This window comes from Dendropsophus ebraccatus, chromosome 4 (genome assembly GCF_027789765.1).
Source record: "Dendropsophus ebraccatus isolate aDenEbr1 chromosome 4, aDenEbr1.pat, whole genome shotgun sequence".
In the NCBI taxonomy this organism is placed as follows: domain Eukaryota; kingdom Metazoa; phylum Chordata; class Amphibia; order Anura; family Hylidae; genus Dendropsophus; species Dendropsophus ebraccatus.
The window spans coordinates 75,815,768-75,842,063 of record NC_091457.1 but is presented as its reverse complement, the minus strand read 5'-3'; the positions used below and the strand labels follow the sequence as shown (position 1 = coordinate 75,842,063).

The window sequence follows — 26,296 nt, the reverse complement described above, 5'->3', positions numbered from 1 at the left end:
AACAAAGCTATACTTATTTGTGTCCAGGTCTAGTCTTCTAAAGGCAGCTTTAGACTAAAGACTTGTGCTGGCTTAAAAAAGAGACCAAACGCAGGAAGTTCCCTCCAGTGCATAGTGTCAGGGCTCAATGCATCCATCAAATCAGAAGAGGTCTGGTTGTTTACAACAACACTGATCATTAGAAAGAGGAACATTTGGCTGACAGCTTCACTCCCCAGCTTGCTGAATTTTCAGTATTAGGGTATGTGCACGCTCAGGAAATTTGACGGAAAATCCGCCCGTGCATAGAATGGAGTCTATGACACGGACGGAGAAGCTCGTGCCCGCCGCAGTCTGCGAGCGGCGAATTTCGAGATGGATTTTTCGTCAAATTTCCTTAGTGTGCACATACCCTTACTGTAAGATACTTTCTCCATTTTAAGTTTGCATAAAGCTTCTCCTGGCTGTGTCTAATAATTTGTCAGCGTCTGAAAACCCGGATCCATACCAATTAAAACTTTTGTCATCTCACTCTTTTTAAAGCGACAGAGATGCTGTAAATTATACTCATTTTGACATAAAAATTCTAATTCCAATGATTCCAATGAAAGTAACAACTGCAAAAATAGTTCAAACCTACTGATAGAATTTTAATATAGAGGTATATTGGGCAAAATTTTGTTTGGATATTTGGGTGTAGGAATAATTGCTGTTCACATACAGGTATAATCTATATAAGACATGAAACAACTTTGTCAATGCTTTGCTCCACTTATCCTGTGCTGACCTGGAGTTACATCTTGTACAACAGTTAGAGCTCCATGTACACATCTGTTGTTTGCTCTTGGAAGCCGCTAGCAGCTTAGCAATGCAGTAAGACCGTTGGTGTTCTCATTTACTGTTTGGTGCCTGGTGTAACGTTTCATATAATAAAATGAAAATCGCCAAGACAGACTCTGATATTGAGCCAACAGAGAATGGTATGCTGCAAATCCTGCAGACCTGTGCAACATGTATATAGAGTTACACATTCATTATTGTAGATAAGTTGAATAAGAAGAATTCAAGGTGACTTCATTGACTCTCTTTTATATAAGGAGGAGGAGTATTCCCAAATCCTTTTTTATCAGATTTGTGTATGATTTGCCATTGACTACTTCTTATTTCTATCTCTAGCTAAAGAAATAGACAAGGGTCATGACTGTCCACTGCCCGTAGAAGAAGCCGGTATCATCTGGGATAGCATTTGCTTTTTCTTTCTCCTTCTGCAGAGAAGAGTCTTCCTCAGCTCCTACTTCTTACACGTAGTTTCCGACCTTAAAGCTTCCTCCCTGCAGGCCTCCAGGTCTGTACACTAAGTAGTAGTGATATAAAACATACATTCTATTATGTAAAACCACATTGAAATGTCTTTCCTTTCATAAAGCACACTTTCCTTTGTCTGTCATAAGTTTATACACAGTGTTGTAAGAAAACTTATAGCTTGTTTTTATAGTTTTTTTTTTTCTGCAGAGGATTTGAGCTCTTCATGGCAAGTATTAGGAAAAACATGGATTTTCGCCATGAAACAGAGAGACGATCACTCAGTCAGCTCAAAAAACAGTAAGTACCTATGATAAGAAAGACCTATACAGTATAAACAATCCAATGTGCAAAGGGAGTCGCAAACATGGCTTTATTCAGCATTTGGAGAAGAGCTATATAACTCATTGTTACCTACAGCAACCAATCACAAAGAAGTTTATTTTTTTAAGCTCACTAGACGAAAAACTATACTGTGATCAATTGCTATGGGCAGTAAACAAGCCTTTATTCTAACATGGTTAAATAAGAGCTTACAACCTGCAGAGCATATCCATCTTTGTTTACATTTTTTGGACGTAAAGAAAATTCTAAATGAAAGAAGTAGTTAATGTCAAATCATACAAAAATTCAAAGACTTCTTGCTTTAGGAGCGGACCTACTGCTGGAGGTTAAAAGAGTATCCTGCCGCACAAGCGGAATGATGGTCACCCTTTAAGCATTTCCCTATGTAGGGGTTAACCACCAACTTTGAGACTGCACCTACTATGGGCTGTTTTTGAAATGTAAACTAGGATGTTTTAACACTAAATTCAGTTTGACATTTTTGTAAAGAGTCTTTTACAGCTCAAAAATCTAAAAAAAAAACCTAGTGAAAACAAAGATTCAAGAAGACTATGGTTGATTTCAACCTGAAAACATCCTCCACCATTCAATTATAATGCTGTAACTGTTATAGAAACCACTTTTCAGGCTGTTCATAACTGTCCAAAAAAGTCTTTTACAAAGAGCCATCTTTAAAAATGACTCATTTACAAAAGAAATAAAAAAAAAAAAGGGTAAAAAAAAAAACTTTCAGAGTTTTGTTTGTTCTTTTTGCCTGAAAAACTGCTTTTTCTATGAGGCTCAAATAAGTCTCAAAAAATTATGTGTGAACGTAGCTTTAAGGTTGTAGATCTGTTTGACTAGTGAGCTACTCATTGTTCTTTACAGAATGGAAAGAATTCGAGCTAAACAGGAGCGTTATCATAAAGGAAGGAAGCAGAGTGAACGGGACCAGGAAAATGCAGGTACAAGCAGCAAAGCAGCTTTGGCTATAAGCACTGTTTGCTTGTATGTCCAGGCAGGGTATATTTACTGAATAGTAGAGCTATATGACTGATAAAGATTCTTTGTTTGATTTCCAGAAGGAGAGGATGATGCTAAGAAGGGCTCATCCAAAAAGAAGATTCATTGGAGCCGCCCTTGGTTAGATCATGCTTCAGGTAGTTAAAAAGCACTGCCCAAGGTTATGAAAAATATTCCTCTTCCCCCTGCCAAGAGCTTTAAAAAAAGGTCAATAATTATCAAAACTATGTATATTTTTCATACCTCAGTGAAACTGCAATAACGATACACCTGATTTAAGTACACACAATATTATCACTAACTGACATTATATCATAGTCTCCTTTTCCAACATGACTTAACATATCGTCTCAGCTTGTCATTTTTTTTTTTTTTGTGATACAAACACAGCAAAGCCTGAAGACTCTATGCCCAGTTAAAAGTTAGACTCATGTCTTGCCATGTCCCATAATCCTTACCTGTACACAGCTTTGTTATGCACCTTTTTTAGTTTCCAGTGCTACCACTAGCCTCCGTTTCATTCGATGGCACAAATATAGTTTGCTGCACTATGCTTTTAAAAAATTTTACATTTTACAGATCTATTATAAGCCCAAGTCTTATATGGGGATACATTAGGATACATTTCATAATGAAACTGGCTCCATTAAATTGGAAACTGAGACACCAAGATAACCAGAACCTCAGAGATGCACTATTTTCTTGGCAAGTACTTATTGCCCATCTATGTGTTTGTTTCCCTGGCAGTTCTGCATTCAGGAGATTATTATTTATTTGAGTCGGACAGCGAGGAAGAAGAAGAGTCTGCACTTGAGGAGCAGAGACCACCTAAGCAGAGTGCCTTCCAGGTGGGATCAGGCTAAGACACAAACATTTTCCACAATCAAAGCATCATTCTGCTCATAGCAAAAAATCAGATCACACATTTCCACTTCCATGTATAGGGAATACTGTATAGGTGTTTTTCTCCTTTATAGTGTGTCATAGGGGTTGCCATCCTTGCGCCCTGGTTTCCAAGTAAATGTGAAGAATATGCAATAGGTTGGGGTAGTTTCATATTCTAGGGGCCATGCAATTATTGATCATTGAATACAGTACACTGTATTGCTACTTTATTGCAGTGTATTTTGCCTGCCAGCATAATGCTGCCAAGCAATACTGTTCAGTCTTTGGTTGCAGTTACAGTCCATCAGCACTTTGACATTGGGAGAGTTCAACTACTTAGATGCTGCATCTCTCCTCATCCAAGCTTTGAGTTATATAACTCTGTATTCTCAGTAGTGCCTTCTGCTTTGTACATGTTATACTTTGCCTATACAAGTCATCTGCTTTATTTAATAAAACATTTAGGCTGGGTCACACTACGTTTTTGCAATCCGTTTTTTTTTTCAGCCGTTTTTTCAAAAAACGGATGAAAAACGGATGCTTGTGTGTGCATCCGTTTTGGTCCGTTTTCCGTTAAATTCCATTATTAAAAAAAAAAAAAACAAAAAAAAAACGGATCAGTTGTTTTTTTTTTTTACGGATACATTTAAATGTTTTTTTTTTTAATGGAATTTAATAGAAAATTGCTTTTCTTTAGCTCTGGTATCCTAGTTTTTGTTTAAGTGTTATTCCTGGTTTTCATTTGGCTAAATCCCATTTCATTCATCTCTATGGTTATTTTACAAACATTGACACCTATTTTTTTTTTCAGCTTTGAACTTTCTATCCTGATGCTTTCATGTCTTACTTTATGTACTTGTCTACCTGTATATTTTTTTATTAATATTCTTTTCTATTTTGTTTATACTGGAAGCAACCACCATCCATCGCATTTTATAATGCTTTCCAATGTATCGGTTGACAGCGCTCTTGTTAAAGCGGTACTATCAGCAGGTTCAGCTGTATGAACCTGCTGATATGCCGCAGTAGATCTTTACCTGAGAAGTGCAGGGCTGCTACTAAATCTTCTCTTCTCCCCCGCATTCCTTTGATAGCTCCTAATTGCCTCTATGCTAATAAGGGGTTTAGGAGCATTTGGGGCGTCACCCTAAGTGCCGAGCACCAGCTTGGCACGCCCAGTCTGCCTCCCCCTGTGCTGCCCCCTCCATTGCCGCTCGCTATGCACACATGAATATACATAGTGGGTGGCACAGAGCAACACCTCGGCCCGCCTGGAGCAACCCCCTCCTGTGCTGCCTGGCCCGCCCCCTTCCCGTGCCGTTCAGCTGACAGCCGATCAGGAGCCCAGGAAAATATGCTGCTCTACTTTGGCAATGAGCAGCATACTTTCCTGGGCTCCTGATCGGCTGTCAGCTGAACGACACTGGAGGGGGCGGGCTAGGCAGCACGGAAGGGGGTTGCTTCGCACAGCGGCACTAGAGGGGGGTACTCCGGGCGGGCCGAGGGGTTGCTCTGTGCCTCCCACTATGCATATTCATGTGTGCATAGCGAGCGGCAATGGAGGGGGCAGCACAGGGGGAGGCAGACTGGGCGTGCCAAGCTGGTGCTCGGCACTTAGGGTGACGCCCCAAATGCTCCTAGAACTTGAAAACCTCCTCTGCGGGCACCACCAATGCAATCTAGCTGAGTGCTAGCCACTAAACTCCAAAAAACATGATACAAAAAACACAGCAGTGAGTGTAGAAAAACAGGCTGCACCTCAATGTATAATAAACAAGAATATGAATAAAGTTTATTTTACACAACCAAACAATACAGACATTTAAAAACACCTAAAATCATAGACTGAAACAAGCACAGAACCCAATAAGGCTCAATGTGCAACCTTACACACACCCCAAACAAAGATGATGGCATAACCAAGAGCTGTCTTATAAGAAAGATAAATAACCCACAAACAAGTGGAACAAAAGATGTGTGTATATGAACCTATAATATTGATGCAAACAATGTGCTACTAGAAATGAGTAGACTGAATAAGGAAATAAATGCAGGCAATATGCCAGTCACACCCGAAAAATCAATCCACAATTATGTGATATTGGATTTATTTATATCAATACCATATTTTTTGTGGATTGATTTTTGGGTGTGACTGGCATATTGCCTGCATTTATCTCCTTATTCAGTCTACTCATTTCTAGTATCACATTGTTTGCATCAATATTATAGGTTCATATACACACATTTTTTGTTCCACTTGTTAGTGGGTTATTTATCTTTCTTATAAGACAGCTCTTGGTTATGCCATCTTCTTTGTTGGGGGGGGGGGGTGTAAGGTTGCACATTGAGCCTTATTGGGTTCTGTGCTTGTTTCAGTCTATGATTTTAGGTGTTTTTAAATGTCTATTGTTTGGTTGTGTAAAATAAACTTTATTCATATTCTTGTTTATTATACATTGAGGTGCAGCCTGTTTTTCTACACTCACTGCTGTGTTTTTTGTATCTTGTTTGCCCCAAATGCTCCTAAACCCCTCATTAGCATAGGGGCAATTAGGAGTTATCCAAGGAATGCGGGGGAGAAGAGAAGATTTAGTAGCAGCCCTGCACTTCTTAGGTAATGATCTACTGCGGCATATCAGCAGGTTCATACGGCTGAACTTGCTGATAGTACCGCTTTAAGGCCATGTTTCTGTCATTTACCAAGTCATCAGCTTGGTAAGGTCTAAAAACATGTCATTAATGTTTTTTTTCATTGGTTTGAAGTATATTCCATGAAGCTGGACAGTTTAGCTATTAACAAACATTGTTTTGTGTCATATATGTGATTTTTGCTATGGGTTATACATATGCTGGTAAACTTTTCATACTTTTACAGTGGTGCCTTGGATTACGAGCATAATTCGTTCCGGGACGTGCTTGCAATCCAAATCCACTCTTTAAACCAAAGCAAATTTTCCCATAAGAAATCATAGAAATGCAGACAATTGGTTCCACACCCCAAAAATAATGATTTACTATTCTGAATAACATGTAAAACAGATGAAACAAACATTCAGAAACAGCAGAATCTGTGATATTATAAGTTACTGTACAGTAATAGAGAGGATGGGAAACACAAGGGCTGACAGAGACTGCAGGGAGCATGAAGGAATGAGCAGGGCAGATGTGGGGACATACATGCAGCACTCTCTGTCCGGGGAGAGAGGGGTTACAGCTATGAAGAGATTACCTCCACAGTCCTGTCCCCTGATGCAAGCCCCAGCCTGAAGTGGATCTGCTATGATTTGGAAGGTGAGGGAGACTTCCTGGGTCAGAGTACAGAGCTGTAGACCACCTTGTGCAGGCAATGCCCCTCCCCCACTCGCGCTTCCACCCAGCACAGGGAGCTCTTAAACCAAAGCAATGCTCTTAAACCAAGTCACAGTTTTGAAAAAATGTGAACTCCTAAACCAAAACACTCTTAAACCAAGTTACTCTTAAACCAAGGTACCACTGTACATTGTTTGTTGTTTTGGCGCATGTTGTATGCACTTGTATGTTTTTACCTGCTAGACTGTCTTTAAGCTGTATACTATAACTCTTGCATTCTGTAGTTGGCATATCAAGCCTGGGTCACTAGTGCCAAGACTGCACTAAAAGAACGAAAAAGACACCAGAGACAAAGGTCTGAAACAGAGAAGATTAGACAAGTGATGAAGAAAGGAGCATCAGTGGAGGAAAAAGGTGATCCTTTACGTGGAATTAATCCTAAATAACTTGCTATGGCCTGTAACTAAGCAGCGTATATGACCACTCCGACCTCCTGCAGGTCAGCTGAAATGGACTTGGATCACTAGGGCAGTTTATGGGAGGTCTGGTTGTTGCAGCTGTAGTACAGGTCTCAAAATACATGCATTAAAGTCATTTTTTCAGGGAAATAATTTGTGTAAAGAGCTGGAGGTCTCAGCTGCGTACATTTCGTAGTGGTGGCACAGCTCCCAATGAAGAGAGGAGCAGTATCTTCCTGTCACCACTACACAGTGTATGGTACTAAAGCTTCTAGCTCTGAATCCTGGATTTACTGTCAGTGGGGGCTGTGCAGAACAGCTAATCTGCAAGGGTGCCATTTGGGAGGAATCTGCTAAATAACTGTTGATGACCAATGCCGTGGATAGGATTTCCCCGAAAAGTTACGTTTCTGATGGCATAGATATTTAAGCGGTCAAATGTCAGTGGTGACTTTGTAGTTAGGGCCTTAATTTTTAGGGTGATGACCCTTACAGGCTGATGGTGGTGGTGCTGCAAAGGACTTGGTGGAGACCACCCTCTTGGGACTCAGCTTCCAGGTGTCAAGCAGGGAGGAGGGAGAGGAGACATTCAAGCTTGCAGCTAGTCAGGAGCTTTTTCTTCCAGAAAATAAAAGCATTTTTCAATATTCTGAAAGCACAGATGTACATATGAAAGGTATAATGTGTTTCCTCAACTAAACAGCTAACAGTGTCACCAGTTTGAAATGTTTATTACAGCTGACATATTCCCTTGAAGCTTGGCAGCAACGAGAAACCTATACATGTTTCATGTTTGGTGGTTCTCACTCAAAGGCATACAGGCATATTTACAGTTACAGTATATAGATCTGTACAGCAGAGTCTCTAGATCGCTGTCACTGTCCCTTGAGCAAGGAAAATAGTTGTCCACAGTCACATTTTTTGTCTTCACACTAGAACCAAGGCTTCAATATCACAGCTTCTGCTCTAGGCTTTAGCCCCAAGGACCAGGGCTGTATTAACAGCTGCTGCTGCCCTAGGCACTAAACCTGAAGACGCCCCATCTACACGCACCTATTGGCGATACCAGACCTGACCAATACCACCATACCCCCCACCCCCCTGGAAAAGACACCAGATTTACTGGCAAGTCTGAACGGGAGGAGGGAAACTAAAAAAATAAAAACAAAAAAAAAAATAGTTTTTTCTGTCCCCCTGCTCCCTGGTGCTGCCCCCCTGCAAGGTGCTGCCCTAGGCACCGGACCACGGGTGCCTAGTGGTAAATAGGGCCCTGCCAAGGACACATTACTAGACAGTTTCTGTGCTACTCTAGTGCCATTTATTCAGATGTTATGGATGTCACACTCCTGCTAGAGAAAACCTCTAACCTCAACTGCCCCCTGGCAGTCTTACAGGTCAGGGCTTACGTATGCAGCCACAACGTAAAATAATTGAATTGTCATGGTTTAGACCATGCTATGCTTGCCTGCAGTGGCTTCTGGTCACACAGGATGTCTCTCCACAGATAACTTATAATCATGGTCTCACACCAACCATAGCTACACAGCAAGCTCTCCATACTAGCCCCTGCTACCTATGCCATAGTGCCTATGCGGATGTGATATTCCCTGCTGCCATGTTATCAGACCACAGCAGTGAACACAAACATATTAACACATTATATGGAATTCATAACAAAACAATACAACACTAAGTGCAGCATTCCCTGCAAATAAAAGCATACCAGTGTAGCATGAACAAAGCAATTCAGGACAAACATTAAATATAGCTTTACATAAGGTGGGCACCTGACAAACCCAATGGGTTCCTGTGCAGTTCATTATTACCCCATATCACTCTCCTCACTGACATCTACAATAAACTATAGACTTTGATTTTGTATGATTTTAGTTGTATTATGTGTTTATTTGAAGTCTAATCTTTAGTCTGTTTCGGTTTCTAGGAGGAGAGTCTGCAAATATGAGTCAGGAGGAACCATCAACTGAAATAGAAGAGGAGGTTCTGGATGAGGACAAGGGTGAGCAGAATAGTAATATCTTTATAAGCTATATTCTTATTTAGTTATTAGAATTCTGTTAGCAGATTTAAGATGCTTGAACAAGCAGATCTGCTCTTCTGCCTAAAGAGGTCGTAGCACAAAGCAAAATTGTTAGACTCAGATGTCTACCACATACATACAAGTAACGGAGCTCTCAAAAAGTAAAGTTTCATAAATGCTTGTTTCATTGCACTTAATTCATAATTTAGACCTAGTTTTCCTAGTTACCCAATCCCTTTAAATAGAGCATTTTCAATGCACTGAATTATAAATTGCAGGATTTCTGCAGCTGTCTGCCATCTCTGGCAAAGGGACAGATCAAGTATACAGAAGCCTTTAGTCAGAGGCCTATAACTTGCCTTCATACTGGCATGAGAATGCAACAGTCTGTATTGAGAAGGTCTTTGGCTGCTGCAACGGTTTCTAAATTTTGCAACTGGCAACTGTTTGCTTATTTTCTTAGTTCCTATCAATTAGAGTAGTGTTCCAGGATGAGCATTTTTCTAAACCAGCACCACTCCACTGCAGATTACCTCTATTCAACTGAATGTGAGACTAAGCTGCAACATCAGACACAGCCCATGGACAAGAGTGGTGCTGGGTATGGATAAAAATCTGAACTTATTTTTATTATTATTTTTTTCTAATCCAGAGCAACCCGTTTATGTTTCAACAGATGTGGATGTAAAGATTACTTCACACTTGTCCTTCACACATTTTTATATTACAAGTTTCCATGCTTAAAACACCACATAATGTAAAATAAAAGCTACTACTTAGCCTTTGCCAAAAATAGCAGTTCTTATGCAAAGCTTCATTCTAAGGGAATTTTACATCTCATTCTATCATAAATAACTATCCCACTACTATGTCAGCACATACTCCAGATTGTATGATCAGAAGCCACTAATAACATGTGACGACAACTGCTTAATACAGTTTTGAGCCGCTTACTGTTTTCTTTGTCTCTGCACCAAATTCCTAGATCTCTCTCCTAAGACACAGTAGTTAAACCAGTCTTAAAATTTAAGTCTGAAAGTTAATTTCATGATCAGATGTAGAAATTTTTACAAAGCAAGAAGCCTCAAGAACGCGGTTTCATTGGAAGATTATGGAGCCTAAAAATGATTAAGAACAGGATTAAATACTCCACAGAATCCTGAACTCATGGATTACTTCATCACAAATTATTTGTGCAAATTATTACAGGAAATGACAGCTTTGAGCCTGATGTGTTGCTTTTATGACTGTTTTGAGCTAATGTTAAAGATAGTTGTTGGTTTATTGGCTGTGTTTTGCTCTGCATTTATGTTTTCTTTTGATTTGTTCTGTCTCTTCAGGTGGAAGTAATGTAGTACAACGAATACTTGACATATTGAAGTTCCTCTGGGTCCTCCTTCTTGCCATGTTGGATGGTCTCATAGACTGGCTGGGCACTCTTACAAAGCAGTATGTGGACATGTCCACTGTTTTGTGGGTCGAAAGATACATTTTAACTCAAAGGTTGTCAAAAGTAAGTAAACTGGTGGAGGGTGTTCTCGGGAATATGTTCTGCTACTTCATACCCCCCAAACGTTATAGCTACAAACTAAAGAAAATAAGGCTAAAAGACCCTAAAAAAAGGGAAGCAGTGGCAATTCTCCAGGGAACAAAACTATTAAATTGGTGATTTCAGTTATTACAGTAGAATAGAGTTGCTATTTAAGAAGGCAAACTACTAGTTCACTCTGTTTCTAATCTATTGTAGGGTGAGGACGTGACTCGAAAGGATCCCTCATCTCTTTATGAAATTGGACAGGACAAAAAAGAACCTGGTGTATCCTCTTTGCCCACAGGAACTACCCTCGATTCACAGACTACCATAGGTTCAAGGTAATTGTATAAATATAAACATTCTGTATAAATCGAGAAAGATGGCCCTGTTCATAATGGCTTCTTATTCTTAGTGGCTGTGAGGAAGAGGAGGGCCTAAGCAGCATGGCAGACTGTACAGACAAAATCACACCAGTCAGTACAGGCTACAACACACGTACTAACAGTATGGAGCAGGTGGGCTGGGAGGATGGTCCATCAGATAAAAGTTCTCTGGAAATCCAACCAACAAAACGCTCTCGCACTGCCAGCGAACTACTTCTTTGCAGGTAACCACTGATAATGATGCAGTCATTCCTGTCATATTGTATCTGCAGTATTGTCCTACCAGGTTTTTTGTGGTGTATTTTAATTATTTTTCCCCCAAGCATCTTAAATTGTCAATATTATATTTTTCATACAACAGGCCACTCACATTCCCTGAACTTTCAGACTCGCAGCATTTCTTCAGGTCACAGAGCCGGCCATTAAGGTTTTTGTTTGCCCTTTACCATTTGGTGGCAGCACACTCAGAATTACTGTGCTACTTTATCATTGTCCTTAACAACATGGTTAGCGCATCACTCATCTCGCTCTTCCTCCCAGTCCTGGTCTTCTTGTGGGCTATGCTGGCCATACATCGGCCAAGCAAACGTTTTTGGATGACTGCTATTGTTTATACAGAGGTATGTCAGTAATAATTTTTGGCATAAATTTATAACTGGTTAATACTGTTTCATAATATTGCACATTTGTGATGATATGTCGGCCTGCATTCTGAGTTCTCTGGCCCATACGTATACTAAGTATATGGATACTAAATCAGATAACTTTGTCCAGTTGGAGCTGGCCAAAGAATTTGTTTTTCTGACATACCTTGCTGATTTTTAAGGATCCCCTAAAAATCTTATGTATGTGGCAGACCATTCCCTAAAAGAAGGATAAGCCGTAATGGATTTTAGTTCGTATCAGAGATTCCTTGTCCAACAATTGTGTAGAAATAACCCATTCCTTCCACTGACTGTGTATGGGCATATATATATATGGAGGTTGAAAGCTCATCAACTTAGCAGTTGTCTGCTGGTCTGCAAAAGAAGTCCACATTTATTCAGTTCTTTGCATTAATACAACCTTTGTTGTACTTTTCATTCTGCAGATAATGGTGGTGATAAAATACCTATGTCAGTTTGGCTTCTTCCCATGGAATAGTGATACAGTACTTGTGCGCTATGATGGGAAACCATTTTTCCCTCCTCGCATTCTTGGGCTGGAGAAGAGCGACTCCTACATCAAATACGATCTGATCCAACTTCTCACCCTTTTCTTTCATCGATCTCTGCTCATGGTAAAGCAGTTGTTGTGACCATCTTTGATGAATTCCAATAAGGCCACTATTGCTTGCATACATAGCTAACTGTATTATAAGTAGGTATATCATGGACAGGTGTGTATCTAGTCATTTAAGGAGCCATAACAAGAATTACTGTAATCTATTATATCTACGGTACTATCATAAAAAAATCACCCATCACCCTGTCAACATCTAAAAGTATCCCAGCAGTTAATGTCTGATATACATAATAAATCCATGCCAGCTAGAAAAATCTTTTTGTAATCTATCAATCTATCACAAAAAACAGATGTTCCTACATGCACTTTACGTGTGTACATAGCTAAACTTGGCACTGCCTGCTTTAGTTTATTCATCTTTCTCTAAGTAACATGATGTATTCTTACTTTTTCAGAGCTATGGATTATGGGATGGGAAGGGTTTAGAACCTGTCGAGAGGCCTCAGAAGGAAAAATTGTGTGAGACTGAAATCCAGTTATCAACGGATCCAGATCCCAGGGGAAGCACCAGCTCATTATTGCGTCGCCGTAAAAGAGGAGATTCACAGGCAAGCGAGACAGACAAAGGTGGGCAGCTTCATGCTAGTGATACCATTGCTTTGCAGTTGGTGGTTTGTGCTTTGCGTTCATTGTGATAAAGACCCATGTAGATGTCATTGTTCCTATACTAAGAACATTTGGACCACAATTCTTTGGGTGCTCATGTTTATGGGGTCTGAAAATGTTTTCATAATATTCAATTAAAACATTGAAATGTATGACTTCTGGGATGCTGGGTTCTGGCATGGACCTAATATCTAGTTTTGTCCTAGATTCAGCAAAGGAGAAGCAGCAAGATTCTGATAAGAAAAAAAAGAAGCCAGCAGCGGTGAGGATGAAGATGGTTGGAGTGAAGTTTGAGAATTTCTTCATCCGTGTGTAAGTAGTTACTTTGTATTTTGCATCATTCCTTGCTGGTTTATGAATATACCAGATGCTCATTTTGAGTTAAACTTATATAATGCAAATTATGTCACTTGTAAAGAACCTATTTGTACCAATTTGACTAGCATCAAACTTAGGGCTGAACAAAATGTAGAACTGATCACTGAGAACCTATTCAGGGCATGAAACTAGTATTGGGAAAACATAGCTTCCTTGTATGAAACCACTAAGATTACTAGCATAATACCTTGTAAAACGATCGTTTCTTATGTTTAAAAATCTTTGTGCTGAAAACTATACTACATTATTATGAGATTAACTGTAAACATGTTCCTGTTGTAGAGCGCAGAAAGTGTACAAGCCAGTGAAAGCTTTCTTCCATGACATTCTTCATACAAAGTACAGAGCAGCCACTGATGTCTATGCTCTTATGTTCCTTGCTGATGTGGTGGATTTTGTCATCATAGTCTTTGGGTTCTGGGCATTTGGAGTAAGTGACTACAGTTTCATTGTAATAATCACTGGTCATGAATGATAACTTGTGAATATAGAAGAACAAATGTGAACTTGCTCAATTCCATCCAAACCCAGAAGCCTAGGCATTTGATTGCTTATGGCAGAAGAAGTTGGATGCAGCCCTAGGGAGTCCTGTAAAACATGGATACAGCCTATGGTTTTATCCATGTTTTCCAGGCAGCATCCAACTTCTGCCACCGGTATTCAAAAGCCAAAACTTTGGATGGATCTGAGCTTGCTCGAATTGCACTCATCTCTACTTGTTAACTATACTGTCTTGTCTCCCCTCTAGAAACATTCAGCAGCTGCAGACATAACATCATCACTCTCAGATGATCAGGTCCCTGAGGCCTTCCTTGTTATGCTTCTGATTCAGTTTTCCACAATGGTAATAGATCGGGCTCTGTACCTTCGGAAAACAGTGCTTGGGAAGTTAATCTTCCAGGTCATACTGGTCATTGGTATTCATGTTTGGATGTTTTTCATCCTACCTGCAGTTACTGAAAGGTAATATAAAGCACCAGTCATGAGTTATCTGTACACTTTGTAATTGACATACCCTTATGTGACTGGTTGTTTTATTTTCCTTTCTCTCCAGGATGTTTAGTCAGAACACTGTGGCACAGCTGTGGTATTTTGTGAAATGCATCTACTTTGCCCTCTCTGCTTATCAAATCCGCTGTGGTTACCCAACCCGCATTCTAGGCAATTTTCTGACCAAGAAGTACAACCATGTAAACCTCTTCCTCTTTCAGGGGTAAGACGTCTTTAAATTAAGATGTCGGCCTTTTGACTATTGAAATGGTGAAAATCAATTTTAACAAACTGCATTCTATTGCAGATTCCGCCTAGTCCCATTCTTAGTGGAGCTGCGGGCTGTAATGGACTGGGTGTGGACTGATACCACCCTCTCTTTGTCCAACTGGATGTGTGTGGAGGACATTTATGCCAATATCTTTATTATAAAATGCAGCCGCGAAACTGAAAAGGTAGGAACCTTTTATATGCAGTATGCTATTTTACAGAATATTGAGGGAAGTCCCTTTTCTAGGATATCCAGTCTAAAATAAGCTGACATGGCCGGCCATGATTTAATGTTATGTTGATGGCTGGTATGTAATACTACATTTATCCTGCAGTCGTTGCTATACTGGAGCATCTAAACTATACATTTTTTATATTAAGGATTTCAAAGAACATGTATCCTTTAAATAAATTCACCAACAGGCGTATTTTTCCTGAAAAAGAACTCAAACTTATTGATCTTAATGTAATAAAGCATATCTCAAGATTCTCTAGTTTTCCTTCACATACGCATTGTCCAAAATGTACCGTATTTTTCGGACTATAAGGCGCACATAAATTACTATGATTTTCTTAGAAATCGAAAGTGCGCCTTATAGTCCGATGCGCCTTATATGTGAATTATTACTTCACTTGAGTTAAAGTTCAAACTGAGTAAGTCTCCACCACGGAATCCTGTCTGCCTCAGTGTGCCATAGCACACAGGAGCCTCACTGAGTGCGGTGATATGACCAGCTCTGTGTGCAGGAGCCTCTTGAATATCTGTGTTTCAGCCATTATTATACATACTACTCCAAAAATGCCCCCTGTTAAGAGACATGCTTATGATGCAGATTTTAAGATTAAAGCTATAAGTCATGCAGTAGAGCATGGAAATAGAGCAGCTATTGTGAAAGGGTTGAATAAAGTTTGTCTTACGGTCTGAGCTGTGTTTAATTTAATGCAGTGCGCCTTATAATCCGGTGCGCCTTATAATCCAGTGCGCCTTATATATGAACCTAGACACTTTAGCAGGTGCTCGTTGATAATGCGCCTTATAATCCAGTGCGCCTTATAATTCAATGCGCCTTATATATAAACCTAGACACTTTAGCAGGCGCTCGTTGATAATGCGCCTTATAATCCGGTGCGCCTTATAGTCCGAAAAATACGGTAATCAAAGCTTTCCCACTTCAAGAGGCTGTAGTTGTTCTAAAATGAATATAGGTGTTGCGCGTGTTGCGCCCTGAGCATACCAGCCCTAGGGGAGCATAACTATTTAGGGATGCAAAGCGTGGTACATTTTTGCCAGAAGTCTGCCCTATGAAGTGCTTCTACTTTTCTGCAGCTGACTATTGGTCATATGATCAGCAGTGCACTAACTGGGGCATAACATAAACTACTTACTTGTGTAAAGTTACACTTTATAGTGATCACAGTCTAACATTTTTTCCCTAGTTAAGCAACACTAATTATAAAAAAAAAAGATAAGTTCTATTGCATTACTCAGATGGGCAGAAGGTATAATTATCTCAATTCCTGTAATATGAGTGCAGATGAAGGTGTGACCCCTGGCTGCCTATAATTACTCTGACTAATCACAGGTTGCTGACACCAGTTTATGGCTTATTGTCACCATTCCTGAAGGAATTTGGAGTTCTAGCTGGAGCTGTCTAATTTCTATCATGCTGGTTTTGCACATGGCAATTTTTTGGGAAAACTGCCACTGCAGTTATTGTGCCAAAACCAGATGTGGCTCCAATAGGAAAGAGAAGTAAAAGTGCTCCTTTATATTTTCCATGTTGTTTGATCCACTTCTGGCTTTGGTGTGTGAAACCAATGTCAACTTTTTTTTCCTTTTCCTCCTGGAGTCATGCTAACAAGACATCAATTTGAGATTGTGCAACTCACGTTGTATAGGTTTAGTTGCACTTTCAAAGAACGGAAAGTCGCTTTTGCTTTTGCAGTCACACCCTTTTTATAGCAGAGGAAAATCTGTTTCATTGTTAAACTGATGTTACTATGAGTCACAATGTTCAGTCTAAGTGCATAATTGGTAAAGGACCTTTACTTTTTGACAGTACTGGAATATACCTTGCAGTTTATTGCTTGGGATTAAATTGAGTGATATGTCTCGCTGATAATAAGCACCTGTTATATTAATGCTGCCTCTGCTTTCAGTACTTGTAATGTTATAATGACTATTTTGGAGCTTTGTGTAGCTACTGGTTTGAGTGCTGGATTATTGAATTAAAGGGTGTGTAGTGTACAGCAGTGTTTCTCAGCTCCAGTCCCCAACAGGTCATGTTTTAAAGATTTTCTTACTTTTTGTACAGGTGATATATTCCAGTTCATGCATCAGGTGTCCTGTGTATGGGATATCCTCGAATTATGACCTGTTGGAAGTACTTGAGAACTTGAGTTGAGAAGCACTGGTGTTAACCAATTTGGTTTTTTTAAGCCACATACATTTAGCAGGTTTGCAAGATGTAGGGGACAGATGGAAGAGAATATAACTGTACAATCATACTAAACAGGGGTTGTTGTCCATAAGCATTGAAACACCTACACAAAGGGGTACATTGTCAGGCTGCGTTCACACGTGGCATTTATTTTGCGTAAATGATGTCTTTTGCTGCAAATTGTGCAATATTGGTAAATAGTGCAATTTTTTATGCTATTTTGATTAAATTGTGGCAAAAATCAAAATAATGTCAAAATCTCAGCATAAATACATTATTAACACAAAGTAAACATCATGTGTGAACACAGCCTCAACCAAGACAATTTGAAATGTTACTTGTTTATTTTGAGCAACAGAATTTCATGGGCACACAAACATATTTAAACAAATTACAGCGAAACTCTGTATTAGATTTCTAGTGACACACACAGTAACATATAAAACTTATCGACAATTTGTTGTTTCAGAAATACCCGCAACCTAAAGGACAGAAGAAAAAGAAGATGGTGAAGTACGGCATGGGTGGTCTAATCATTGTTTTCCTCATCTGCATCATTTGGTTTCCCTTGCTCTTCATGTCTTTGGTGCGCTCTGTTGTGGGAGTTGTCAACCATCCTATTGATGTGACTGTAACCTTCAAGCTGGGAGGATATGAGGTATGCAAAACAAGCAGGTGTATATAGCACTGGAAATCAGAGGACTGCAAGGGTCTGGAAGAGAAGTGAATGTAATTCAATGGAGAATTGTATTTGACAACTTTTCATTCCATGCACCTTCTAACTTCCTGTTGTAATCCAATAAAACACGCGGGTTTGCATAGGTTGTGGTGCTAGTAATACATGAATCCCAACACTCACTTTCTTATAATATGCTTGTGGTTTATTAGCACATGAAAGAGAATACAATCAACACAGGATGCGTTTCAGCTTATGTACAAGCCCTTTTCAGATGAACAGTCACACATTATTATGTCATGTATGTAGGCAAACAGTCCATTAATCATCACATCATCCACTTATTACTAGGCACCTAAAGAAAACATAAACAATGTATATATGAAAATCAGAAAAAAGACTTACCTCTGACATACTATCTTCTATTTGTAGTACTTTGGTGGCTTTGGTAATCTTTCTTTAGTATTTTAGAAGGGGATGATTCGTCCGATACTCAGGACGAATATTTCCCGATGCTCGGGTGCTGGTTTCAAGTAACGAACCCCATTGAAGTCAATGGGAAACTCAAGCATTTTTGCAGAGGACCAAAGTTCTGCACAGGGAAGATTGCCTGGAAACCTCAGAAAATGATGGAAACAACACGGAAATGGACAGGAAATAGCAGGGGCAGAATGTATACACCAAATTATGGGCAACAGCCGGGTAATGGCCCTCAATACAATTTTGCTGACCCAGACAAAGATGGGCAAGGCACATGTGATGGCACGTGTTAGGAAAGCACCCAACTAGGTGCAACTGGGAGGACTTTTGGTGTAGTCTATGGAGTCTGTGTTTACCAGGTACGGTTTGTTTTAGAGCACCTGTTACACTGCACAGCCAGGATAGGTGTAGCTGCACTACAGATCCCAGCAAGCCAAGGTACAGCAGCAAAAACGAGTACAGAGAGGACTTTGGGAAATGTCTTTAGGGTCTATATGGACCACGTGCTGCACAGTGTGCAGCCAAGATGGCGGTAGCTGCACTACAAGTCCCAGCCAGCAGCGACAAGGAGGTAAAAAAAAATGTAGTTGTAGACCTTAGAAGGACTGTTGGGTTCTTTGTGGATGATTCCTGCCTAACAGACACTATTTTCCCCACCCTAACACTCTCCCTGACAGACAGCAGCTCTTTCCCTAAGCACATCCAGCCTGCATCTGAAGCGAGCATCGCGGGACCTGATTCTTATATGCCCAGGTCATCTGATCTGGTCAGCCAATCACTGCTATCGACATGTAGGGTTTCCACGTGATGCTAGCAGGTCCCAAAGACTCTCCTGCATGATAATTGGCTGAGAAAAAGCCGCCAAACATCCAGGAAGAGAAAGATGCCATTGTCTCGAGTATGGCGAGATGCTCGTCTGAGTAACGAATACTATCGAGTACCCTAATACTCGAACGAGTACCAAGCTCGGACTAGCATGCTCGCTCATCTCTAATGATAACACTGAATCTACTCTGGGCACAATGGACCTTATAGAGTACACTAAAATATTTTCTGAACTTCTCTCCACAGCCCCTCTTTACCATGAGCGCTCAGCAACAATCTATCCAGCCCTTTACTCCTCAGGAATATGAGAAGCTCACCAGTGAATTTGATAGGCAGCCGGTAAGCAGTTAAAGGGGGTATTCCCCCCAAAATTATTTTTGCATTAATATGTTGCCCACCCGTAGCTTTCCATCTTTCCAATATCAATGTATTAAGGATTCTGCACAGTTTTGCTGTTATCCAGCTGCATTCACCCCCCACGGATTGCATAGAATCATCAGACCTCAGTCCAACCCAACACGCTCCCTGCTCCTGGCCCCGACCTTCGAGACGGCATCACGTGTCCTCAGTCCCAGCACAGTGAAGTGACTGAGAACACTGATGGGGTGGCTGCTGTGAAGAGAGGGAGACAGTCATCAGCGCAGCTGTCACTGTCTCCCTCTCTAACAGCAGCCACCCGGTCACCCCCAGCCCAGAGCTCACCCCCTATGTCCAGAGCCTCCCAGCGCACCGTCCAGCACTCACCCGCAGCACACAGCCCCCCGCCCCACCACCCGTGGCATCCCTCACTCACCCGCGGCATAGCCTCACCCGCGGCACACCAACCCCCGTAGCAATGTACGACCCCCGTTCCTCCGGCAAGCTCCGCCCCCCCCCCCCCCCGCGCGCGAACGTCCGCGGCAAGCTCTTGGGGGGGAATACCCCTTTAATGCTTGCATGACGTGATGACAATATTTACTGTTTTTATTATTCTATGGATCAATATACCTGTAATTTGTGACCATCTCCTGTGTTCCCTCAGACTGCCATGCAGTTCATTACCCTGTACAGTTATGAGGACATAGTGACTGCACAAATAGAGGGAAACTCTGGCTCTGTATGGGGGATCAGTCCACCGAGCAGAGAGCAGATGAAGAAGGAGCTCAAGACTGGATCATCTGCCGTTACACTTCGATTTACCTGGGATTTCCAGAGGTATTTCATAGATATGTGAACAGTTATTCCTTTAGTGTCTTTACTATTTTTCATTTTTTTTCTAATTTCCTGCAAAGTTAGATTTTCACCAAAACAGGAAAATTGTACATATGGTTAGAAAGCAAACGTTCATCTCTACATTACAGATGTAGAGATGAACGGTGTACTATTATATCACCTCACCGTTTAGTTTCCGTAAATGTAATTCAGAGAGGACAACTACTAGGGCTGCACTTCTTGTCACTTTTGCAAAAATGGTCACTGTTATTGAATGTAAAAATCCAGTATTTCTACTTAAGATTACAAAACTGTAAGATTAAATATTGCCAAACTGGGTGTTACTGTCTTACTCTTAAAATGGAACTGTCAGTAGGTTTTTCGTGTATAAGCTAAGGTCATGGCTGTATTGGACTTTTAAATGCAGATACAAAGTAAAACAACCGCGCTCCTGATACAAAGATACACTAATTGTAATTAGTGTCCGTGTTGCTGCGTGCTACAACCAGTGGCTTCTGCTCCCACTTGCTATAAGTATTTTAAACATAAGAAAAAGTGTTGTGCCGCGCTACATAGAAGGTATATACTAGTAAAGCAAATTTCTTAGCACTTAGTATTGCATAAGCGTAGACACCTACCTAGTCCGTTTGTGCGGGTATGCTTAGAGTTGTAGTCCTTCACGTCAATGGAGTAGGTATCGATGGAGTAAGTTCCTCTTGTTTCCACAAATGGTAAGAGTCCTTTTGGTTCGCAAGACGAGCGCCCCGGCTGGTGGCGCGTATAGCACTTGCAAGAGTAGTCCTGAGTGAGAATCCTCTGTGACGTCACAGATACTATGGATCGCTGTTTGAGGTTGTCGGTGACCTTTTGAAGAGGTCATTCCGCAGAGAGTGAGTTTTGAGCTTTGTGTTGTCTCCTCTATCTACTGGTGTCACCTTTCTCTGTAATGCTGTACTAACTTTGCCACAGCCTCCTCTTACAGATCAGGAAGTATTAGCTTCATTTACTTTTAACGGGATACTTTTAAAATATAGACCATAAAATGGAAGATTAGAAAGAAATACTTTATTTAAATAAACCGATAATTTTTTTTATTACACTATTACATTTTCACCATCACACTTCCTGACTCAAAGTGTAGAACGGTAAATCCATTGCAAATTTTGTGTATTTTAGGGATTTGGCAAAGGGGGGCACTGTTGAGCACACATCAGAAAAACATACTAAGGATCTGGAGACAGGAAGTGAAGTGCGCATGCAGCTGGCAGACCTCCTAGAAGGCACGCGAGTTGACCCAGTGTAAGTGCACACTCACTGCTACTGAATGAAAGTGAATGCACAGTGTTTGATTACAATAATTTATCATTTACACTTAACTTTGCAGCTCTGTCCCACACTTGTTTCCAAAGTACATACGAGCTCCAAATGGACCAGAGGCAAATCCTGTGAAACAGCTGCAGCCAGGTATTACATCGCAAACAGATCATTTATAGAAATAAGTCCAATCTTTGGTGTGTAGCACCTGATAACATGACAGGTGGACAGACTTGCTGATCCAATGAGTTGTTGATAAAATAGTGAGAGGAGGATCCTAACAGGTATTTGTTTTGACCTGCAGTCTGAACATATAAGAAAGAGAAAAGATTCCTGCAATATTTCAGCCATTCAAGAATTGCTGGAATAGCTGAAACATTGCTACGTGTTAGGCTGTTCTCACAAATGGCAGCTTTTTGTAAAACTGCTCCAGTTTTTAAGCCAAAGCCAGCAGAAAGCAGAGATTTAAATCCACTTTTTATACATAATTGTAGTGTGAATCCATCTAGTCAGTAAGCAAATACCTTTCTAAATAGGTGAGAACAGACCTCTTCACATCCAGGTATTGCATGTTAACCTGAGATTCAAGTAGGATTGAACCTAGGGATGAAAATCTTTTGGAAGATGGCAAGTGGCAGTGGCTAAGCAGGGACAAACCCCCATATGCCAGAAAACAACTCCTACTTCGAAAATAAAATGTGTTTTCTGTCTGTGGGGCAAGCAGAAGGCTGCACATACATACTTTTGGATGTTTCCAAGGTTCCCATAGAAATTGAATAGAGTAACAGTATGCATACACAACCCACCACTTTATTCTAATGAAAGGCCATGGTCCTGGGGCATAACCTTACCAGTTGGTAAAAACCTTTTGGGATGTGTAAGAAATACTAGGTGATTACATGATTTTAGCCTTTGCTAGCTGGGAGTTGGTAATTGAATTTTTCATTTGCCAAAACACAGAAAAGAAATTTGCATATTATGTATAATACACACACACACAGTCCAAGACATGTACACCATTTTTTTAGTTAGTAAATCTGGGTCTTTGTCTGCAGCCTCACTCACTCTGCAGTTCTAACAAGTAAATCCAATTCTTTTCTTTGCTTAGATGAGGAAGAAAGTTACCTCAATGTTACGGTGCATTTGAATCGTCAACGAATAAGTGATGGCAACTCCAGCAACAGCTATGTTGAGTGGTGGGTGATCAATCTGGAGGACTGCAAGAAAGACTGCAACATCCTCCCAATGGTTATATTTAATGACAAAGTCAGTCCCCCAAGCCTTGGCTTCCTAGCTGGATATGGGTAAGTGTAATGCAGCCTTAGGCTATGTTCAGACGCTGTATGAGACGCTCCATAGTGTGCACTGACAGGGTTTTCTGCAGCCGGAGAAAACTGACATGTCAATTTCTTGCGGCGCCACTAGAGATCCCGGACGGAGTGTATACTGTGTGTAAACACTCCAGCCGGGATTCCTTCAGTCTGCAGCACAACGTAAGGTTCATACTAATCATGGCCGTGATTACTGCGGAACTTACATTGTGTGAACACGGCCTAACAAGGGATAATAAAGCAACATTAACAGGCTGTTTTAAAGTGGCTCTGGTGGAGTGGATTCTGTTGTCTTCACCACACCCCCATCTTTGTGTAACTACAGTTTTGTAGGATATTTTTTTTGGTCCACAAAAAAACAACTGTTTAAGGCTATGTTCCCACACAGTATTTTTGCTCAGTATTTTGCAACCAAAACCGGGGGTGAATTGTAGACACAGAAAGGCTATAGTACAAATGGTCTCTTAACTTGAGAAAGGGGCACAGACCCTGAAACGTGTTGTTTTTATGAGACAATAAATATTAACATCTACGATAATCGTGTCGAATGCCGTTCAGCGCGGAATCAAGTCCTTCACATCTCATCCCCGGTAAGCTCCGAGGCTGTGACACATCTCTACAGAAAGGCTATAGTCACACAATGTTGAAATTTTTGCTACTTGGATTTTTTTTTTTTTTTCAGGATTGTCAATTCCTGCACTGTCGACTGCACACTCCTCAAAAACAAAATGAGTGGGACAGAACAGGAGACAAAAATTGAATTCCCGTTTTTCGCAAAAATTTTAATAGCCGTCCTAAGGGCGAGTTAATTGAATGAATTTGATTAATTGCCCAGCACTATTAAATTGTATTACTTTCTGCCACTGTTTCCCATTTATACTCTGCCCATAGGTTTTCTGTCAAGTAATACATAGCTGTAATGGCAATCCATTGCTTACAGCATCCTAGAAGGCGGTGTAGAAATAAGTTATTTCATGGCACAAACAAAGTTACAATAACTATTGTTTTTTTCTAAACCGCCTCCTGGGATGCTGTTACATTGCATGGACTGGACTGTTGTGGCTCTTGGGACAAGGAGCTGGTAACTTTGCTACCCTCTTCTTTTTGTTTGTTATGGTTTTGAGCTGGCTCAATAGAAGTGCTTTGGACTTAAGATTTTTCATTGCCTGCGCCATCATTGCAATGTAACCGTACTTCATGGTCTGCACACAGTCAGTCATAATCGAAATATAAAGTTAATCTGTGTCTATAGAATGCAGATATTGTACTTTCATGATACAACCCTGTGTTGTGCATTTAACCAACTACCCTTTAAGGGGCTCTATTATGCATACTGTGGATCAATTCTTTATTTTTCTTATTGCCTTAAAATACATAGTAAACATTCACCCTTTTGTCTTCTGCAGGATTATGGGTCTGTACGTTTCAATTGTCCTGGTAATTGGCAAGTTTGTGCGTGGTTTCTTCAGCGAAATTTCCCATTCTATTATGTTTGAGGAGCTGCCTTGCGTAGATAAGATTCTAAAGCTTTGTCAGGATATCTATGTGGTGCGGGAACGCGGAGAGCTGGAGTTGGAAGAAGAACTATATGCCAAGCTTATCTTCTTATACCGATCTCCAGAAACCATGATCAAGTGGACAGTAGAGAAGGACTAAGTATGGTGTTTACTGGATTAAATACATGAATGAAGAGGAATGTGACATGAAGTAGGAGGAGCATAACCTGCTCCATGGAAGGAAAATTTTATTTATTTGATTAAGTGCAGAATGTCGACACTACCAGTCCAATGCAAAGAAGGCAACAGGTGAAGTCTGAAAAGCCTTGGTCAACATTTCTTCCTAAACTCAGAACCTCAAACACTGATGCAGTCTCCTGCTGCCACCATCAAGAGGGCAGAGAGCCTAAGTGTGAGATGCTGCCTTATGACAGTCCTAAGAAAATCTCCGAACAGCCCTCATCTACATTACTACATCTTGTATTGCTGCTTAATATTAGGAGATCCTGTGTCGTACTGCAAGGATCTTGCTGGGGAAAAAGTTCTTCTTAAGACTGATTTTTATTAAAGTTGACATTTGGAACTTTTGACTGAAGTTCTGGAATGACTTGTGACAAGCTATTTATATACTGTAAACTTTATTTTATTCACTGTGGAGAATGCCTTGGTGGATGTCTGCCATACACTAATTGGAGGGGACCAGTCTGTGCTTCCCCTCATAGCTACACACCAAAGAGGACCCCCTGATGTGCAATATCACTGAGCAGGACACCACCCAGGCAGGTTCATTTTCTGCTTTCCTGAACAAAATCAAATCAAGTAACTTTGAGTTACTTGTTTTTTTTATTATTAAACATGGCATCTGTGAAATAAACTACATTTTGTGGTCATTGTTTTGTCAATTCAACCCAGCAGAGAAACTTAGGGTCCATTTACAGAGAGATTCTGCCAAACATTTGAAGCCAAAGCCAGAAACATAGATCAGGTCATAAAGGAAAGCTTGAGATTTCTCCTCTTTTCAAATCCATTTCTGGCTTTGGCTTCAAATCTGTCAGATAATCTTTCTGTGTAAATGGACCCTTAGTCAGCACTGTATGTTGTTTGCAGAATAAATGCATGTTTTTCTAATTTACTTGATAAAGTTATAATGCATGATCTCTAGTTTCTTCCACATACCCTTTTGCTACCACTAGGTGGTAATAGACTGCAGAAAAGACTACATGACCCATCTAGTCTGCCCTTACCTCTCTAAGACAAAAATGATATTTCACATTGTTTTTGACCTTCCCTCACAAGCAACCGCAGATTGTGCATTGTTGGCTGAGTGTTTAGTAAACTTTTATGACACATTTTAATCATTTTGTGAAAATAGGACATTCACAAGGAATGAGAAGGCCTGCAGGCCATGGAAACATTAAGGCTACAACACTAGTACAAGCACCGCAGCAGCTAGCCAATCTTATATTGATGACCTAACCTTACAAAATGTCACATCACAGTTTTGTAGTGGAACTAGTCCACAATTTATGTAAAACATCTTATTCAATTTTCAGAGGATTCTTTTATAAGTAAACATACATATTGATTGCCATAGTATACAGAGCCAGATTTTTTTGTTTTATATCCATCTATATAATGATACCATATATTTTAAAAGGGTCTCTCTGCACTACAGAGATTTTTTTATGTAAAGTTTTCTTTATTTTATAGTAGCACAGAACATGATAAAAACAGTTTATTTTTTATAAATAAATATCTAATTAAAAAATAAAAATG

General features: G+C 40.3%; 1 protein-coding gene across 1 annotated transcript in view; it reads left to right on the top strand.

Moving 5' to 3' along the window:
- Positions 1-26,262, top strand: part of PIEZO1 (piezo type mechanosensitive ion channel component 1 (Er blood group)) — a 186,348-nt gene extending 160,086 nt beyond the window's left edge. Inside the window, exons 27-51 of the mRNA XM_069966046.1 lie at positions 1,156-1,324; positions 1,492-1,581; positions 2,494-2,570; positions 2,688-2,765; positions 3,376-3,476; positions 7,110-7,239; positions 9,226-9,300; positions 10,662-10,834; positions 11,069-11,193; positions 11,268-11,462; positions 11,600-11,858; positions 12,329-12,517; positions 12,918-13,089; positions 13,335-13,440; positions 13,789-13,936; positions 14,255-14,469; positions 14,561-14,719; positions 14,804-14,951; positions 17,677-17,865; positions 19,435-19,527; positions 20,210-20,382; positions 21,556-21,678; positions 21,764-21,843; positions 22,802-22,997; positions 24,431-26,262. Coding sequence (XP_069822147.1) covers positions 1,156-1,324; positions 1,492-1,581; positions 2,494-2,570; positions 2,688-2,765; positions 3,376-3,476; positions 7,110-7,239; positions 9,226-9,300; positions 10,662-10,834; positions 11,069-11,193; positions 11,268-11,462; positions 11,600-11,858; positions 12,329-12,517; positions 12,918-13,089; positions 13,335-13,440; positions 13,789-13,936; positions 14,255-14,469; positions 14,561-14,719; positions 14,804-14,951; positions 17,677-17,865; positions 19,435-19,527; positions 20,210-20,382; positions 21,556-21,678; positions 21,764-21,843; positions 22,802-22,997; positions 24,431-24,680 — 3,713 coding nt within the window. The 3' untranslated portion in view covers positions 24,681-26,262. The remainder of the gene's footprint in view (positions 1-1,155; positions 1,325-1,491; positions 1,582-2,493; positions 2,571-2,687; positions 2,766-3,375; positions 3,477-7,109; positions 7,240-9,225; positions 9,301-10,661; positions 10,835-11,068; positions 11,194-11,267; positions 11,463-11,599; positions 11,859-12,328; positions 12,518-12,917; positions 13,090-13,334; positions 13,441-13,788; positions 13,937-14,254; positions 14,470-14,560; positions 14,720-14,803; positions 14,952-17,676; positions 17,866-19,434; positions 19,528-20,209; positions 20,383-21,555; positions 21,679-21,763; positions 21,844-22,801; positions 22,998-24,430) is intronic.
- Positions 26,263-26,296: the final 34 nt, after the last annotated feature.